Genomic DNA, 18573 nt, shown 5'->3' with positions numbered 1-18573 from the left:
TGGGTTTCTCATATCAGAATATGGAGACCCAAAGTGTCAAATAAACATTATGAAATAAATTATCATATTATAAATAAAGACTTTAAATGTAACCGTAATATGTGAAATTATCCAAGACCTTTTCCAAACTGAGCTTGATATTATGAAAAGCTATTTGATCCAGTTTCTTCTTACAATAACAGAGTTTATTGCAGGTAATTTATCTTTAATTCCAGCTGTTTTTATTTCAAAATTTCCTATTAGATTTCACAAATACATCTTCCCCAATGACCATTTTATTTCATAAAACGAAAGCTTTATCTGTAAATTCTGTTGGTGTATCAGCATTTGTGTAACTATGTTTGTTGTCTTCTTTCTGCACGTATTTATTCTGCTGTACTCAGCTCTCTCTTGCCAAAGACATACATACCTGTGGGTATGGTACTCCAACACTGAGGTAGTTGTCATTGAACAGCTAACAATAATTCCTGTGAACACAAACCTTCTCTCAGTTCAAAATCATTTTATTTAACAAGATGGAAAACACAACCCATTAAATGTGACACAGGTAAATGTTAGGAAATGCATTTAACATGACAAAAGGTATTCGTTTCCAATAAGTGTGTTGCCTCCCCTAACTTAAAGTCAGAACAAATGAAGAGAAACCTCATGCCCAAAATAAAATGCCAACCTCCTCATTTCCTTCACAGCAGCAGCTGGACTTCTACCAGCTGTATGGCAGAGTCACTGCTAATTCACCAGCAAACAAATCACACTGTTGCTTTTGGCCACTTCCTACTGCACCAATAACACTTTCCTTAACAATACATTTGTTTATGTCAACAATAATTAAACAGACAGTTACAGAACCACATCTGCACTTTAATAAAGATATTTTTTACAAAATGAAAATAGGAAGTTTAGGCTGAGGTCCATACAAACTGAAAAATTAAATAAAATTGAGCTGCACCTCGACTATTCTAATTTATTTACACAAATAATGAGAAAGTGCCATGCTCTGGTGTGTGAATAAACAAGCTAAGTAATGTCATATGTTTGTTGAATCTCAATCCTGTTAAAATGTGAAAACAGGTTATTCACTGGCATTAATCAAACCCTTTAATGTGTTGCAGTACATATTCAACTTCAAACCAAAATGTTGCATCCCTCAAGCTTTTTGCAGTTTTAATTGTTTATAAAGAGGAAGAGTCAGTGTTTCAGTCCAGCAAAAAGAAGACATGTTGTCCCATGTCCAGGTTAGGATTTAGCAGCTCCCTTTGACACGGCCAAGCCGATGAGGCCCGCTAGACCGGCCACGCCAAGGCCGATTCCCCCAACGATCGCCATGCCAACCAAGCCATCTAGATGACAACATGTGAGTGTCAGCATTGTGGATTTATTCCCTCAAACAACAGGGTCAAATAACTGATCAAATTCTGTTATTATGTCACGACTCACCTTTCTTTAAAGCTTTGTCGATGAGTTTCTCCAGCTCCATAGCCTGCTTGTTGCCCGGCTCATTCTTTAGAAGGTTTCGGATGTACTTCAGGGCTTTCTCATACTCCTGGAAGAAGAACAGCAGGAGAGGAGGGGAAATAGAAAGCACTCTTAGATGTGTGCACATTTTAAATAATGCAATCAAATGTGAGGCCACAATGTCAATATTGACTTCAGGAATGATACTCACTTTGAGTCTGTAGTTGGCAACTGCAAGGTAGAACAGGAAGTCCCGGGAGTCATCCTTTGATGCTTTCTGAACAAGTTCTAAGACAAAACAAACAACAAAAAAACATTGATTCAAACTGTTAAATTATGAAAACATACAAGCTCATATGTTACAGCAATCCTCCCTTTGCAAATAGTGAGGTTGCCATGTCTCAAATCAAAGCCATTATTTGTTTAGTAATTGTAACCAGAGCCTGATGGATACATTTTCACAATTAATATTATATGGTTTAATTTAGTATTGTTGCATATGACAGCTGATACATTACAAGAAGTCGCAATACAGATATACAAAAACATGTTTACAGTAAATTAGAAACAGTGTCACCTTTACCGATCATTTATTTTAACATTATGCATCTGATATATTAGATTTTTTTAAACTAGCAAATATCAATATCAGCCTCAAAACCACAGTATCAGTCGGGCTATAATTATGTGAAATTCAGTACTGCAACATATAATATTATAAGAACATTTTGCTTATCATCTTACCCTCCAAGAGTGCAATGCCCTTCTTGATATCCTCAGTGTATTTACTCCTGATCAGACACCAAGCATATTCAAACTTTGTTTCTTTGGAGACGGATCCCTTCACCAGCTCATTCTTATATTTCTTCTCAAATTTCTGTCAAAGCAAAGCAGAAATCATCCATGAAGCGACCACGGAATGAATTAGTGTAATATTAAATTAAATTATATGTTACAGGAAGGGAGTGAAACCGTTTACCAAGATCACGTCTTTTATTGTGTAATGTTTCCTGAGTAAACAAGGGCGAAATTAGTAGTTCCTCTCCAGCTGTTATGGCAGTAAGTTCACAAAAGTACACATCGTTCCTAAACAGTTTTCAGCATGAGTCACACAATAATATTAGCGGACACAACGATGACAGCTTCTGATCATAAACATGGCCATTAGCATTAGCTAGCTAGGTGACGCAACAAAGTATCTTTCCGACACGTCGCTTTTTACCAAAGTTTCAGCATTTACCGAGTGAACACATGCTGTGAGAGCCTCGGCGTGTGTCGCTCATGGGTTTAATATGTGTGTTTTATGAAGTAAAGAGGTTTAATAATGAGAAAACTTACTAAAAGGTCTTCAGGAGCTACCACATCGCTCAGTACAGCCTCCATGTTTCCGGAAGTAGCTTTCAGACCCGCCCACGTTTATCATGTGACATAGATGTTTAAGACGTCATCATCAGATCTTTCTAGTAAAGTCTCGGCTGCATGGTAATAATAATAATAATAATAACAATAATAATAATAATAACGCATGTTTGGGGGGGAAATATGTTTTATTGTTTACCTAATTTGCAGTGTTGCTGTAACACAATTCCAAAATCAAAGGCTAAAAACTACAAAAATACTAAACAGTGATGTCTGAGGATTGCTGTTGAGGCTTCATCAGTTCTTTGCGAGGTGGGCTGGGGTAAAGGCTAGTGGCAACAGTTCACTGAGGCTGGTTTCTTTGTAAGATCCATCCGGCTTGGTCAAGTATACAATCCAGTCTGATCCAAACTGGTGAGAGAGAGAGAGAGATGCAGTGGTGAAGGAGAAAACACAAACATACAAGGTATAGATAGCACCACAGCACCCAAAAAGTATCTCAAATTGAATATAAAAAGTTTCATTTTGTATTTATTATTACCAGCCACGCTCTCCAGCAATAAAATTCTGATGGAGAAATACTAAATCCTTTATATATTTATTTTTGTTTACCTAAAAGTCAAAGACAAAATTTGGAGTTAAATGGTGAGTCTTGTGTTATATTTTACCCAACAAGGACTAAGTGCTTTGTGGTCTCAATCATGGTTTTAAAGGGGTACTTCAGATGGCACACAAAAAACTTAGTAGTAGTATTATATATATTATAAGTATATTAGTTTCAGTGAACCTTCTAAACCACTTACAGTTTTATAATGATAGCAGGAAAAAGACAATAAAGTCATATTCATCTGGAGTACCTTGCCTCAAAATGGTAATTTAATTTACTCTGTGAGGAAGTTTACTGTGCTAGGTTCTTAGTATCAATGTTTAGCATGCCTGTAAAATACAGTGGCTCCTGCTGTACACAAACACACTGCCTACTGAAATATCCAAAGATGGGTCTGACAGGAAAGAGTCAGTGTTCCTGGTTTATACACATTGAAAAAAATCCACTTCTTATCAGGTCAATTTTGTCTGTTATTCAGTCCTTAAAGTGTTTTTTTCTTGTGAAGTTTTTCCTTCAAGATTCTGACATTAATCTCTAGAAGATTTTAAATATTCTCACTCCACTTGTTTTAGGAAAACTAGTTTATGATACACATAAATAACTTGATACGCTGTAAAGATTTTGCAGTGCATCACTTACTGATCACGGGATAATGATCATAAAAGAGATGTCTCACCTCCATGAGAACCTGTCGACATGCTCCACATGGCCCGACAAAACGGTCTTTGATATCACTACGTAGAAGAGAGGAAAGGATGAATGCATGAGAATATGTGCTATATGAAACTCTTAATGTGTCATTAATGCCATTTTACTGAGATTCTCACCACGTCACAGCAATGGCGGTGAACTGTCTGTGTCCTTCCACCACGGCTCTCTGGATGGCCGTCCGCTCAGCGCACACTGTCAGACCGTAGGAGGCGTTCTCCACATTACAGCCTGGAAACACACAAGCATTTAGACTCTGGACTCTTTCACAGTGGTATGAGTTGGACACTTAATTCTCCTTGTTTTTATACTTTGTACATATATTCTATCGCCCTCTTTCCCCTTCTCTTTGTGAGGCACTTCATAATTTCTGTTTTGAAAAGTTTTATATAAATTAAGTATCAAAAGTAAAATCAGAATGGGATCCCTTAGTGTTGTTAGTATTGTTATATATCAGATTATTGTATCATTACTGATGCATTTGTGTGTATGCAGCATTTTTAGACTGTAACAGGCAGAGGTGGCGTTATTTTCAACTATTTCATATACTTTTGGGTCATTTAATCTACTGTATAACTATGCATCGTAATTAACCTCAGAATTGTACTGTAAGATAAGATCACATAAGACAAGGAGCACAAGTACAAGAACAGATGCATAGTACCGATGTCTAACAAAAAGTCACAAGGAAGTTGCAATTAAAAAACTGCAGTGTTTGCAGCATGAGATACAGTTATGACAACTGAAATAAAGGAAATGTCATCACTGCACTTTCAGTTATTTATTAATTATTTTTCATGGTGTACTTTAGAGGTGTTAGACTTTTTCAAATCTTTTACTTAGTAAGTAAAAATACCCAAACCACAACTATACAATTACAATAAATCTTACATTCATAATCTTAGTTGAGTAAATCCACATCCGTATTATCAGCAAAAAACATACTTTTATTTGTAAAAAATACTTGTTATGCAGGAAATTGGCCTCTTTGACTTTATTATTTATTGTTGTATCATTAATACTGATGCATTAATGTGTAAGCTGAGTTTTACTGTTGGTTGAGGTTGCAGTTTAACATAATGAACATTTTGATCTGCAAAGTAGGTAGCTTTAGCTAACTTTATCTGTACAGTTAATGTAGTTGAGTAAAAAGTATTAGTAATTAAGAAGTGCAAAAACATCCAATGGAATTCAACTACAAGTACCTCAAAATTGTACTTGAGTGAGTGTACTCCTTCCACCTCTACACTTTCAGTTTTCAGTCAGTTTTGATGGGTGCACTTGAAAGACGAGAGAAGTCACCTGTTGGGGTGTTACCTGTGATTATAGCGCCATCTGTTGTTAAAATGGCGGCACCGACAGGGAACCGGCTGTATGGACAGTATGCCATGTCCCGGGCCTGCAGGCACTTTGAAACGAGCTCTTTAACTTTATCTGCGCATAACAGAAACCACCAGGATTTAACAACACAGTTAGTTAGCAGAGACGTTTTAGTGTGAGACACAGAGGTGGACTTGCCTGTCATTGCAGAAGAAGACTGTTCGCAGATTTTGGTGGACAGTTTTGGAGCGTTTACAGCTGGACCGTCATGTGACCAAAACAAAAAATGCTTGGTAGTTCTCCTGTTAATGTTTTAAAATGAATTTTGATTCAGCCTACCAGGTTTGACGACAGGAGCGAGAACAACAGGGTTCATGACAGCTGCACGCGCATTGTTTACTTTGAAGTTATTGGCTGGTTGACCGGAGCGTCATCGACCAGTGTTGGGACTGTTGTGACCAGATGGGACCTGAATTTTTGTCAAAATTTCTCGCGAGAAAAGGGGGATGTTGAACTAACGGTAACTCCAAAGCCCAAATAAATTAACTTCAACCAAAATAACTCGTCATAACCTCATTGGTGCACTGCTGAATGACGTCATATTTTGAAGGTTGGGACCAAATTGTAAAATATTTTAATTTGCTCAGTGTCCATGATGTTGTTACATTTCACTTCACAAAGATTTAACCAACAATATACACCTTTATTTAAAACTGACATTCCAGAAAAAACAAATATTACACATTAGTATCACAATTAAAGACAAATAGCACATAAATAAACATAATACTACAATAACCAAGTTTCGAATGAAACTACAAGTTTAGAGCTGGAATGATTAGTTGATTGATAACTGTCATTGTAATTGATTGAATCATTTCTCTAGCAAAAACACCAGTCATTTATACTTTTCATTGTCTTATGTGATATTAAACTGAATATCTTTATTCAAACAAAGAAAGAATATAATTTTCCCACTGCACAAATGATGATAAAAATGCCTGAAAAGCACAATATCTGTTGGGGTTTTTACGCATGCAGATAATTATATCAACCTTTGATCCGTCCGTCTCATACATTCCTGTAAAAGTCTCTGTTTGCTGGTGCAGGCCTCATCATCACACAACACAGTAGTCCTTTGCAGAGTTTGGCCAGGAAGACCCAAATCCCAAAGGTCTCCCATACTGCATTCCAGAAAGCAAACGTGTACAGGGTCTTATCACAGTACAGACCATCAGCAGCTGTAGGATCATAGTTGGGCTGATAGGCTGAGAAGACCCACACATCACCTGTACAGGAGGCACATGGGACAAAAGCATTAAGTTGTAGTTTTTTATATTTATATTTAATAAGAGCGTCTGTGACATTTTCCCTCCTTACCTGCCAGGATCCATATGTAGATAAACAGGCTTATTAAACACATCAGACAGGCTTTGAAACCCCTGGGCTGCCCCTGTGGCTGAGCTGCATGGCTGTCACAGGGGAGGATCACAAATGGTATCATCAGCAGGGGTATCAAAGCCAGCCCCAACAGGTAGCTGGGAATGTTGGGTTGCTGAGGGCAGTCCTTGAAATACACAACACCTGCGGTGGTGGGAGCAATGTGTGGTTAGAAAACAGTTGAGACATTTTAGAAAAGCATGTTGAAGAAAAAAAGCACACTTACCAAAGATGACTCGTACCAGAGTTAGAACAACCCATATCACTGTGGAAGCACCTGGAGGGGTAAGATTTTTAAAATGTCAGATTCAAATTGGTAATGTGAGAATAATTGCATATTTTGAGTCATGCATATAATACGTATAGAAATTGTAAAAAATAGCAGAAATGTCAGTTTTTTTCTGTGAAGCACTTTATAACTTTATTTTGAAAAGCTCTAAACTCTCTATAATAATGATAATGATAATAATATATGTGTCGTTGAATTTGATACGAGAACAAGAACCAAGACTGTAATATAAACTGCTGTGAGAACATGTTGTTTCACAGCATGTCATCTGTATTTTCTATTTATGGATTTGTTTTTGTTACTAAAATGTGTTACAGATTTGCTCTCAGTTGTCCGTTTATTAGGTACACCAAGCTGAAACCAGTGCTGTCTAAAGCTACAGCCCTGCAATAAATCCAACCTCCATGAAGGTTATAATGTTGTATAATGTAAAGTTTTGTTTAAACTGTTTTAAATAGGTGGGGATTTAACTGTATGGTCATTTTTGGAGGCTGTAGTTGTATTTCGCTGTGTGGGGTTTGTAATGTGTTTTCACACAATTTAATCACTCAAAATGACCTTCATGTTTTATATTGAATGTAAGAAGTATTCCAGGGCTGTTGTATTAGACTACATTAGTTCTTGCTGGGTGTACCTCATAAACTGGCAACTGAGTCTTTATTATACTCACCAGATATTCTTGGAGGTCTGGATGGTGGGGGTTCCACTTGAAACCTCCATACGACACCCACAGTTATTGTGACTGGGCGGCCTGTGGATGGGGCTAAACATATAAACTGGTTTTATTCTCCCACAGTTTCTACACTGGATGAAGTAACACGTCATATATATGTTTTTACATATAGATAGATAGACCACTTAAAGAACACATCTTTCATATTTATGGAACACATTTCAGCAACAACAAAAAATATCTATAGTAAATTTCATGTCAATCCATCTGATAGTTGTATTGTAAGATATTTCACTCTGAAACACAAATGTCAACCTCATGGTAGTGCTAGAGGTTAAGTCAGGGGGCACCAAAGTCAGTAGGAGTCATCCTCTGGGGACTATATATGTCTGCACAGTCTGGACCAAATTGGTGGACCGATGGACTGACACATCCATCCCCAGAGAGCTGCCACTCTCTCGGCTAAAACATCGATAGATGGATGGAAGTGAAATTTAGATTTAGGAAGTGATTCAAAAATTTGAGAATTTGCTTTATGTTTCAGGCTAAATACAATATGGAGGAAGTTAGAAGAGGGAGGAATAAAATAAAAGGGAAAGTAAAGAGGACCTGGGAGAGGAGTGGCAGGACACAAGTGCACACATTTTCACAGGAGAGATGTAATGCATGTCTAAACTCATTACTATTAATATGATTGTTGTGTTGTTTTCATACTCAATCCAAAAGTGAAACTGTGGGCGACAGTTTCAGCTGACACTTGGTTAGTAAATATCACCCCATCAGACCATTTGTTGGACTCATGTTGGATGTTTTTATTAAAGCATTGCGCTACAATCAAACAGCTTTCTATAATTAAATGTAGAATTTGTGCACACAAATAACCTGAGACTTAAATAATAGTGTGCTTTGTTCAAATTTACCACAGATCACCTGAAATACCTGACACAGGCTGCACGTACAGTTCCAGCATATTAAATATATTTTTATGCAATCATACAAGAACACACTCACCTGCCATTACTGCTGAAGCACTTTCCTCTCCCTGGATGCTTCGTCAAATGACTTAACTAGCGCACTAGGCACTTAGTGGAACAGCTGGGGATTTCTACAAGCTGATGTTTTGATACTATGGTCAATGCTGAACTGGATGAGCCTGTTATCACATGGGAAGGCATGCCATGTCATTCTTAAAATCTAACACATGCAAACAAAGTGAAAGTGAAATTATTCCTCTGCAGGGGTTTTCTTATGTACTGATTCTATTGATTCTCTGAAATTGAGAACATTTAGAATAATTACTATTAAATGTGTTCAGAATCAGATTATTAAGAAACTGTATCCAACTATGTAAACTCCTCCATACTCTAATTAATGTAGCCTATCATTTATTTACTTTATGCAGGGCTGTGACCACCATGGTAAAAACACTGATGTCAAGAGACTGGAGTGGGGTATTTCTATCACCTTTATTTTTTTACTTTTTATTTATTTTTATTAAGATATGGTTGTGAAAATATGAATGTCCCACCCAAAGGAACTGTGTTGTGACAAGTAGAAAATGGCCAGAAAAAACAGAAATTGAGGTGTCCTCAACATGTCCCCAACGATTGTTACAGCCCTGATTTCAGAACAAAACTGAAAGCTTTAAAGGGCCCAAGAAGGCCCTTATTTACCCCTCTGTGCACTGTGTATCCTGTTGCCTCTAAGTAAAGAGCACACAGCAGACTACACCTGGCATCATTTTATTTTCCCCAAGCTAACATACGTTTAAAGCAAATAACATAAATAATAAAATCAGTTACTAAGTTTATTAGTTTATAAATAGAGTCATTAAGACTACAGAAATTTGCAGACGATAATATTTAATTTTTGCTAAATTCTCCAAAGGAAGGGACAGATTTTTATTTACATATTCCTCATATCTGTGACGCTTTAAATGAACCATTCACACACAAACAGGCTCATTGATTTTCACGTCATAATGTACCAGTTAGTTAGATTTTATATCTTTTGGTCGACCAAGCTTTTCTTAAGACGTACTGTAGGCCAGGCCCTCTCCTGTGTTTGCAATGGGCCATAAATAGAACAAACAGACTGATATCAACAGGTTACAAAGGGCATCCAGCTGCATGAGCCCCCTAAACACACACACACAGATACCCCCCTCATTTGTTTGTTTACGTTAAATGTTTGTCCTGCATTTTAACTTTGACATTTGTAGACGAGTAGATGTTTTTCTTCCCCAGTTGAGGATTTTCATCTTTACCAGAAACGCATGAAAAGATTCACAGGTCTGAAATCAGATTGCAGGCAGCCACACCAGGACTTGGCCTTTGTTCCCTCTCTCCTTCCTGCTTTAACTGTCACTGGCTGTGTTTGACTTTCGCAGTGTGCGAGCTGTCAGTGGTGAGCTTCTCATACGCCTCCTTTAGTTGTTTCATTTCATTTCACTGACTTAAAGCGAGGGAAAGACCCTCGGAGAGAGAGTATAAAAAGAGAGGGAGCAGCAAATAAGAGCAAAATAAGGTAAAACCATGTGTTGTACGGGGAAGTGTGCCCGCCTGGTGGGCCTGATCCTGCTGCCTTCAGCGTTCGTCTGCATGATCGCCAACCTGCTGCTGTTCTTCCCTGACGGGCAGAGTCTGGACAACGATCAGGTCTCCCTCCAGGTCTGGCTCATGGGGGGGCTCATCGGAGGAGGCCTCTTTGTGAGTAAAAGATCTGTGTACATCTACAAAGTCTGGTTTGATGTTTATTGTGTGTTTTATTGGGTTTTTCAGTCATTAACTCCACTCTGTGTAAACCTATAAAAGCTCAGTGCTTGCTTTTATTGAGTTTTATTGAGTATTGTTATTTTGGGGGGAATAACACAATATAAAATCATTCAAATTATATTACTAAAATGATTTTATGGAATAATATAATATAAAGTATTTCTGATTCTGATTCTGATTTGATACCTGGATTCTTCCCAGTAAATAACTCTTAAACTGTACCTGTCCCACCGGTGGTGCATTATTTTAAGTATTGCGCTATCAATCAAAATCTAGATCATAAACTATCCAAACATAAAAAAATATTTCATGCTGAGTTACAGGGAAACATCAATGAACACATGTACAGGACATCGAGGTTTTCCCATTTAATGTAACGGACAGTCATCTTAAAACTAAATATTAAACTTGATATAAGTAAGATTTAGCTTGAAACAAACATAAAGTATAAAGTACATTAACAAAAGTGCAATTTTAAGATACTTGTTCTTAAGTATTTCTATTTGATGAAAATTCTGCGTTGAGTACATTTACTTTTGATATTTTTGGTACATTTATTTGATAATACTTAGGTAACATTTTCAAGGCTTTTACTTGTAATGGAGTATGTTTACATTGTGGTATTGCTACTTCAACTTAAGTAAAGGATCTGAATACTACCTCCACCACTGTATATGTGCCACGGAGTCTTATAGTGTAAAAAAACATGTTTTACTATAAGGAGAACCTTTAGGGAAACTTGAACGCTCTTGACCTTTAAGAGATTCAAGCATTGTCCGATCTCCTGTACTTCCTCACCAAGGACAACACATCTGAATATGTGAGTTTCCACCAACATTATCTTGATGTTTTATAGGTTAACAAGGACAATAAATAATTCATAATCTCATAAATGGATCTGAGAGACCTTTGGGCCTTGTGGAAGGACATGTCTTTATTGCTGTGATATTACAGTTTGGAACAGAGACCAGGAAGTTGGATGTCTTTCCTTCCCCACCTCTAACTGTGTGGATGTCGTTGCCTGCTGGGACAAGAGAGTAAAACTCGATTCAGGATTCACAAATATTTGGTTTCAGAGATAAGAGAACACACACACACACACAGACACACTCATATGCAGGCATGTGTGTACATTTATGCAGACACAAACACACACCTACACAATAAATGCTTTTGAGAAACTCTGCCCTGCGTTTAAAATACTTAAAAGTAAAATATCACTTGCGATTCTCTATGAAAACTAAACGTCTTGCTCGATAAATTTCTACTTTCAACTTTTCAGATGCTGTGCCCGAGCTGTTCAGCTATCAGGGCCGGGGGCAAGGGTTGCTGCGGAACAGGTTGCTGTGGCAACCGTTGCCGGGTGAGTAAAGGCATTTGAAGGATTTACATTTATATGTCACTGTTGGGACCGGACTGATAATGATGGGTGGTAAAAGGCAATGTCATATCAGAGACAAACATGAATCATGTGTATTTTATCTGTAATTCACCGTGTGGACAGCACCATCATATTATTAGGATTATATTTACTGTACTGTGAATTACTATTTAAAGTCAATATTTTGTGTTAAATATGTTTTACAGAAGTAGGGCTATGAATCTGCTCCTTCACAGAGTGAACAGTACTCACCTCTCTTTAATTATCCGGAACTAAACTGCTAATTAGCTAGTTGTGGCTTTAATTTGTGTATTTTATTTTGTAATGTTGTAGTTTTTCTTATTAAATATTGGTTTGAACTCTATTTAATTTCCTCGTTGTTGTTTTATAATGTTTATTTTAGTTTTTGTTTTGTGTGAAAGTTGAAAACAGTAGTTTGATGAAAAGAAATCTTCACTCAAGGTCCCCTTACTCGCTTTTCTGAAAGCAGCATTCAACCACATTTCACGGTCTCCCTCAATGCAAGGCGTTAGCTCAGTTGTCATGGAGGTAGCTCAATATCTATCCAAGCTCAGTGTCAAACTATTAGTTTTATTTTTTGTTTATTTTTAGATCTGTTTACAACCTTGTATACTCTTTTATTTACTGATATTTTCAGATAAAGCGAAACAAAAAACAAAACCAGCCTTTAAGGGCAACATAGACCCACTTTAGACAACATAATAGGACAGAAAATAAAGACAGATGAGGGAAAAAAACTCTCAAAAAAGGACCCTCTGAAGAGAAACCCCACTTTTAGGGCTTACAGATGCCAGTAATTCACATACTCTTTGACAAATGACGAAATATCAAAATAATAATGGAGTGTGTTCCCATCTCTTCTCCAGATGCTGAACTCTGTGTTCTCCTCTGCTTTCGGTCTGGTGGGAGCGATCTACTGCACCAGTGTGGCCTCAGCCGGTCTGGCTATTGGACCCAAGTGTCGGGTGGCCGGTGACAAATGGGAATACCCCTTTGAAAACCTCGGCACGTGAGTGTTTCTCCCATCATCACTCAGTTACATGTACTTTTTCTAGGCGTATAGGTGATGCTGTAGAAATTAAGTATTTTGCAGCACTTCCTCATATTTTCCCTGTACTTCTCTGTTACCTTCATCTTCTATATTGACTTAATTATCTTTGCAGAAAAGTTTCAGTTCTTGATTATAAGAATAAGAAATGCAATATGTTTTAAATCCAATAGGTGGCAGACTGGATCAGCATTTTCTGTTTCTGTGGTGGTGAATAAGTCTTCTTGTCTTTTTAAAACTTTGCTTTAGACAATAATGTAAAACCTTACTAATGCTTGGAGGGCAATTCTTTTTATCTTAATCACAGATTAAGATTCTTGGATTTTTCAATTGAGGAACAGTCGATTTCGTACTTTGTCTCTTTGTTTTCCGACTGAAGAATTTTACAAGCTTAGGCAGGTAAAACTGAATCACCTGATAGAGGCCCATCATAATGAATATGAGCTTGTAATGTAGGCTATTAGTTTAAGGGACACACGTGTTTACAGGGAGGGAACCAAGTTTGATTACACAATGCATGATGGGATATTAATATTCAACCTCAGATTGTCCTTCCCCCAGCAAACCTCAATTTCCCCTTTTTTCTATGTGGGGTTCTGCTATGTTGAACTCCTGTTTACTGTCCATTCTACTGTGCACAGTGAACAGACTTACAGAAAAAAAACTTGGTCAGGTCTCCCTGGCAAAAGAGGTTTTGACTTTGATGAGACGTGTAAAGTTAAACCTGGTTGAATGAAGGTTAAAAGTTAAAAAGAAGAGGTTACAAATGTCCATGTTTTTGAGCACTTTCAGGACTTCTCAATAACATTAATCAGTTTTAGTATAGTAATAGTTCAACATTTTTGCTTTCTTGCTGAGAGTTAGATGAGAAGATTGACACCACTCTCATGTCTCTACGGTAGCTATAAAGCTACAGCTAGCAGCCGGTTAGCTTAGCTTAGCAAAAAGACTGGAAACAGAGACAAACAGCTAGCCTTACTCTCTCCAAAGTGACAAAACCACATAATGCGTCGTCGTTACTGTACGAATGAAACAAATGAAACACAACATGTTAATTAGTCAGCTGTAGAGGTGCTGATAGGTAGATTTTCTTACCTTTGCACAGAGCCAGGCTAACTGTTTCCCCCTGTTTCCAGTCTTATTGTTAAGCTAAGCTAACCGACTTCTGGCTACACATCTACTGTACAGACATGTGAGTGGTATCAATCTTCTCGGCAAGAAAATTAGAAAGTGTATTTCCCAAAATGTCATACCATTCCTGCAATTTTCCACTGTTAATAGTGTTTTCCTACAAAACAAGGACTTCTCTCTCAGTTCCCCTCCTTTGTATTTTCCATGTGCTTTCTTTCTCCACTCCTCACTTGTTCCATTCACCTTCTTACTGACACATTCTTCCTCAACTCAGTCATCACACTTTTTCTTCCTGCACCCAAAACCTGACCTGCTTCACACATATTTTCATTAATGCTGTGTGTATCTTGGACAATGCTTATGCTCTACTGCTGTTCTCCCTTGCAGGGGTAATAGCAGCTACCTTGTAAACCAGACTCTGTGGACAATCTGCGAGTACCCTAACAATGCAGTCATGTGGCACGTCGTCCTGTTCTCCATCCTGCTGTCTATGGGGTTGGTGCAGCTGGTGCTCTGCGGCATCCAGGTGGTCAATGGCTGCCTGGGGTGCATCTGTGGGGACTGTCGTGACAGCAAAGATGTAGGTGAACAAATCCTGGGAATGCATGCAAATCTTTGAAATGACACAATGAGATTTGGGAGCCTGGGAGGTCATGAAAGCTACAGAGGATCTGGAGTGGCAATAAAAGGGGGAAGCAGTAAAATTTGAAACAATTCTATCAAACTGGCCCAATCTAACGTGAAGAAAGATGTTCTGTACTGGTTTGGTTGCTGGAAGTGAGCCAGCTATTCTTAGTAGCTTGTAGAATGACTTGGCCATATAGCAGCTTCCTACAGTGTTACTTCAGTACTATTTTATTTGCAATTCTGGATTTCTATCAGATTTGCCACTGATGGAAAACAGGAAAGGGAAAAGGTTTTGTAGTTTTGATCCTGTGTTGATAATATGTGTGCAAGTAAGTGGGAAGTGTATCAAGAGTTGTGCCACTAAACAGGAAAATGGCTCCCACTGGTGAAAGGAACTGCACTCATTTAAAGGAATAGTTTGTCATTGTGGTACCACACCGTTAATTAAACAAGATATGGCTTGTTAATTCGTGACGTGTGCTGGTCAGTGGATTTTGCTACCTTTGGACAAAGCCAGACTAGCCGTTAGCTAAACTGGCTGTAGCTTAAAATTTAGCATACAAACATGACAGTGGTATCAATCATTTCATCCAACTCTTGGCAAGAAAGTGAATAAGCAAATTTTCCAAAATGTTAAACTTTTCTTTTAAAGGAATTGGCTTTTTTAGCCCGGCTAACTGTTCCCCCAGCTTTTGCGCAAAGCTAACTGGTGGCTAGCTTAGCTTAAATTTAGCGTACAATCCTGAGAGTGATATCAATCTTCTCATCTTACTCTGGGCAAGAAAGAGAATAAGCATAAACCCAAAATGTCAAACTATTCTTTTATATAATTTACATTTCATGTCTGTGCAATCAGTGACTGTAAACACACAAAGTAAGACACGGAGATTAAAGGCTAAAACCTCAGATGCCATCAAGTTTCAATAGTTGGAATTTCTTTAAAAGAAAACTTTTTATATTCAGAAAAATGCTCAGGATGCTTCTCATGTTAACTATGATTATATTTTCCAATTCTTTCTCAAACAATGTCCTATATTTATTTAGCTCTGTTGAAATGTTTACTGAAAATAACCATGACACAACATGGTGGTTGATTTGACTTTATAAAGGTACAATAAATAAAAAATAAACTGGCAAGAAAACTTTAGAAAACATTAGAAAACTAATGGTCAAAGATCTTTTACAATTTTGAACATGTACTTTTGAACGGAAATATCTACACAGGTTGAAGATTAAGCTAAGATTTAGTGCATGGTTGAACAAATAGTGAGAACAGCAAAAAATGTTTTTGCTGACTTGCATTTGGACTTAATCATAATTACGCTAATAAGGGACATAAGTTGATTTGAAGGACAAAGCAGTTAACTGTACAGGATTCACAAACATTATAGTATCCCAAACATCATCTATCATTGTACTACATTTGTGACATCGCTCAGGAAATGCTGACACATCCACATGTGTCTTGTATCAACAAATGTCTACACATTAACATGATGCTCAGATTTATTAACAGCTCAGTCAGTCATCTGAGAGCCCTCTTCCTGTCCCAAACATGAAATAAACATGTGACTTCTGTCCTGTTGCAGGATGAAGGTGGACTGTAAAAGTGAAGAAGATCGCCCGGTTGTGACACACCTTCACAGGGGCCAGGAGACATTTCTGCATTTCATTTCATTTGTTTCTGTGTCTTGGATGGCTTTTTGAAATACATCAGCCATATTCCATTATTGTAATTTTATTCTAGCTGATGGTTTGTGTGTATTACCAGACTTGTTTTTGGTTGAATTCTTCATTAAAATAATTACCGAATTAATATGTAATTTACATACTTAAGACTCCAGAAGGAACATATATGGATAACGTCTAATTGTAAATAATTATTTGTTTGTTTTATGTGCATCTACTTGTATACTGTATATCAGGCGAATGTGACAACACAACAAGAGCTGATGAAATAAAAAGTATTATAAACATTATTTATGAGTTAGCCATGTTTTTAAGATTGGATTTGAGCATAATTAGTGACATTTCTCAAGTCTGCGTGACTATCAACATTAAAAACTTATTGTCCTTATCAGTTTTTATGTGAACTTTGCTGCAGTTTTCTGGCTTTGCCTCCCCCCAAAACATTTTATGATATTTATGGAAATTGGTTCACCAACTTCGTCACTCTATAACTCTGATTATCCAGTTGAAGAACTTCTGCAGAATCTCTGTTAGGATCTCTGTCAATTACTCACCTCACGCTGTGCCCATGCAGCCAGACAGCCAGATCTAACAGGATTACCATGTGTCGAGACAAGGTCAGAGGTCAGAACGCCCCCTGTGGACACAGTGAACACTGCAGCTGCATCAACAGTACACAATCTGGACCAGCATCGCCTGCTAGCATAGGTGCAGGTTAAGCTCATAATCTTTTGTTGCCATGGAGCTGCTTCGTGGTAATTGTTACCTAACTTTTAAGTTAAAAGCCTGTTGCAGAGCTGCACCCAGGTAAATATAGACACAGTCTCTTGAGACAGACCAAATAACCCAAAGCTGTTAAAGCCAAAGTCTCTGGCAGTACAGATAAATACATTTAGGCGTCTTTTTTACTTCAACTCCTTTTTGGTAACAGCCTGATTACAACTCTTTGCAAATCTAAAGTTATTTTCTTTTTCAACATGTTTCTGTGTTCACATACTTCCAGGACAGGGAGCGGAAATTATGTAGCTGTGGGAATATGGCCTGTGCCCAACACCGTGACGATCTTAACTAACTGATTGGCCGGTGTTGTGCAGCTCTCTTATATAATGCACAGCACAAAGCGAGGAAGGAGCATAAGTGAGAAGAATTTGGAATAAAAGAATGGTGGGACAAAGGGAGGAAAACGGGAAAGGGGCCCAGTCTCAGCCACTTCTCATGCAAATTGTAGCCACTCTGAAAGAATCCAGAGAGGACAAACACTGATGTAAGTGCATGCATGCACCAAGGGAGCCTTAAAAGACAGAGAGGGGTTCCTCAAAATAATAGAGGAGGAGAGGAGAGGAACAAGAGGGAATCACAACAGGTCAAAAAGACAGTTATTCAAGCACAAAATTCTTCTGTTATATCCGCCTTGTGAACTCGTTTAGACCCTGCGGTGAGGCCATTATTTAGAAATGTACCCCTTTCCCAAAATTGAGCCCCTCCTCTCTGCTTGGTCTTTTTCAGGCTTGACTGGAATAACAAAGAGGAGGCAGAAGAGGAAAAAAGGGTGACATGAAGCAGAACTGGCCAGTATGGGCCAAGTGAACACAGAATTAGGAGAGAGCAGGACAATGGTACAAATCAATCTGTGCAAGATGATAAAAGCTTTTAATTGAACTAACATTTCTACAACGGTTTGTATGTGCTCGTCTTTCACTTTTCTCGCCTGTACCTTGGTTGAAACCTCCTCAGCACACCCACAACCGCAGCCTCATTTAAAAGCAACAGTCATGCTGTAAACAGTGGCACAAATTTCAACTCAGACGCACGTAAGTCATAACTCACTAGTGTCAACCACCCAGTAATTATGTTAACCGCATTATGAATGACCCAAGCCGAGCCACAAAGTAGACAGTCAGGCACATTCAGCAGGTCTGCAAGCTTATTTACGACTCTGTCAGCATGCCCGAAATTGATTAATTTCTACTGTTTACTTAACTGTCCGATGATTTAATTGTACTTTTACACCTCTCTGTAAAAGCATCTCGGAGTTGTTTTTAAAAGTACAT

At 37.9% G+C, this 18573-nt stretch overlaps 4 protein-coding genes across 4 annotated transcripts; 1 reads left to right on the top strand and 3 right to left on the bottom strand.

The window, feature by feature from the left end:
- Window positions 1-482: 482 nt before the first annotated feature.
- On the bottom strand, window positions 483-2853 carry fis1 (fission, mitochondrial 1). The gene is made up of 5 exons (XM_070929851.1): window positions 2794-2853; window positions 2200-2332; window positions 1667-1743; window positions 1438-1543; window positions 483-1340 (listed from the first exon to the last, which is right to left on the bottom strand). Exons 1-5 carry the CDS (start codon window positions 2836-2838, stop codon window positions 1237-1239), a joined length of 465 nt encoding a protein of 154 aa, XP_070785952.1. The 5' UTR covers window positions 2839-2853; the 3' UTR covers window positions 483-1236.
- A 258-nt stretch (window positions 2854-3111) lies between these two features.
- On the bottom strand, window positions 3112-5825 carry LOC139306265 (cytidine deaminase). The gene is made up of 5 exons (XM_070930213.1): window positions 5789-5825; window positions 5447-5563; window positions 4249-4360; window positions 4098-4155; window positions 3112-3225 (listed from the first exon to the last, which is right to left on the bottom strand). Exons 1-5 carry the CDS (start codon window positions 5823-5825, stop codon window positions 3112-3114), a joined length of 438 nt encoding a protein of 145 aa, XP_070786314.1.
- A 403-nt stretch (window positions 5826-6228) lies between these two features.
- Window positions 6229-8905, bottom strand: LOC139306190 (transmembrane protein 272-like). Its single transcript, XM_070930148.1, has 5 exons — window positions 8863-8905; window positions 7849-7941; window positions 7116-7166; window positions 6830-7033; window positions 6229-6738 (listed from the first exon to the last, which is right to left on the bottom strand). Exons 1-5 carry the CDS (start codon window positions 8867-8869, stop codon window positions 6521-6523), a joined length of 573 nt encoding a protein of 190 aa, XP_070786249.1. The 5' UTR covers window positions 8870-8905; the 3' UTR covers window positions 6229-6520.
- A 1480-nt stretch (window positions 8906-10385) lies between these two features.
- On the top strand, window positions 10386-16440 carry tm4sf5 (transmembrane 4 L six family member 5). Its single transcript, XM_070930114.1, has 5 exons — window positions 10386-10559; window positions 11908-11988; window positions 12894-13036; window positions 14594-14786; window positions 16423-16440. Exons 1-5 carry the CDS (start codon window positions 10386-10388, stop codon window positions 16438-16440), a joined length of 609 nt encoding a protein of 202 aa, XP_070786215.1.
- The last annotated feature ends 2133 nt before the right edge of the window (window positions 16441-18573 follow it).

This window comes from Enoplosus armatus, chromosome 23 (genome assembly GCF_043641665.1).
Source record: "Enoplosus armatus isolate fEnoArm2 chromosome 23, fEnoArm2.hap1, whole genome shotgun sequence".
NCBI lineage: Eukaryota > Metazoa > Chordata > Actinopteri > Centrarchiformes > Enoplosidae > Enoplosus > Enoplosus armatus.
Note: the sequence above shows the minus strand (reverse complement) of the source record. Positions and strands in the feature narration are given on the sequence as shown.

Coding starts and splice junctions, on each gene's coding strand:
- fis1 (XM_070929851.1), bottom strand. CDS start 2,838: ATGGAGGCTGTACTGAGCGATGTGGTAGCTCCTGAAGACCTTTTA. Junction 2,333..2,793: donor TAGCTCCTGAAGACCTTTTA/GTAAGTTTTCTC, acceptor TTGCTTTGACAG/AAATTTGAGAAGAAATATAA. Junction 1,544..1,666: donor TTGCCAACTACAGACTCAAA/GTGAGTATCATT, acceptor TTCTTCTTCCAG/GAGTATGAGAAAGCCCTGAA.
- LOC139306265 (XM_070930213.1), bottom strand. CDS start 5,825: ATGAACCCTGTTGTTCTCGCTCCTGTCGTCAAACCTG. Junction 5,564..5,788: donor CGCTCCTGTCGTCAAACCTG/GTAGGCTGAATC, acceptor TGTTATGCGCAG/ATAAAGTTAAAGAGCTCGTT. Junction 4,156..4,248: donor ACCGCCATTGCTGTGACGTG/GTGAGAATCTCA, acceptor TCTTCTACGTAG/TGATATCAAAGACCGTTTTG.
- LOC139306190 (XM_070930148.1), bottom strand. Junction 7,034..7,115: donor TCTGGTACGAGTCATCTTTG/GTAAGTGTGCTT, acceptor CCACCACCGCAG/GTGTTGTGTATTTCAAGGAC. Junction 6,739..6,829: donor CTACATATGGATCCTGGCAG/GTAAGGAGGGAA, acceptor CCTCCTGTACAG/GTGATGTGTGGGTCTTCTCA.
- tm4sf5 (XM_070930114.1), top strand. CDS start 10,386: ATGTGTTGTACGGGGAAGTGTGCCCGCCTGGTGGGCCTGATCCTGCTG. Junction 11,989..12,893: donor GCTGTGGCAACCGTTGCCGG/GTGAGTAAAGGC, acceptor TCTCTTCTCCAG/ATGCTGAACTCTGTGTTCTC. Junction 13,037..14,593: donor CCCTTTGAAAACCTCGGCAC/GTGAGTGTTTCT, acceptor TCTCCCTTGCAG/GGGTAATAGCAGCTACCTTG.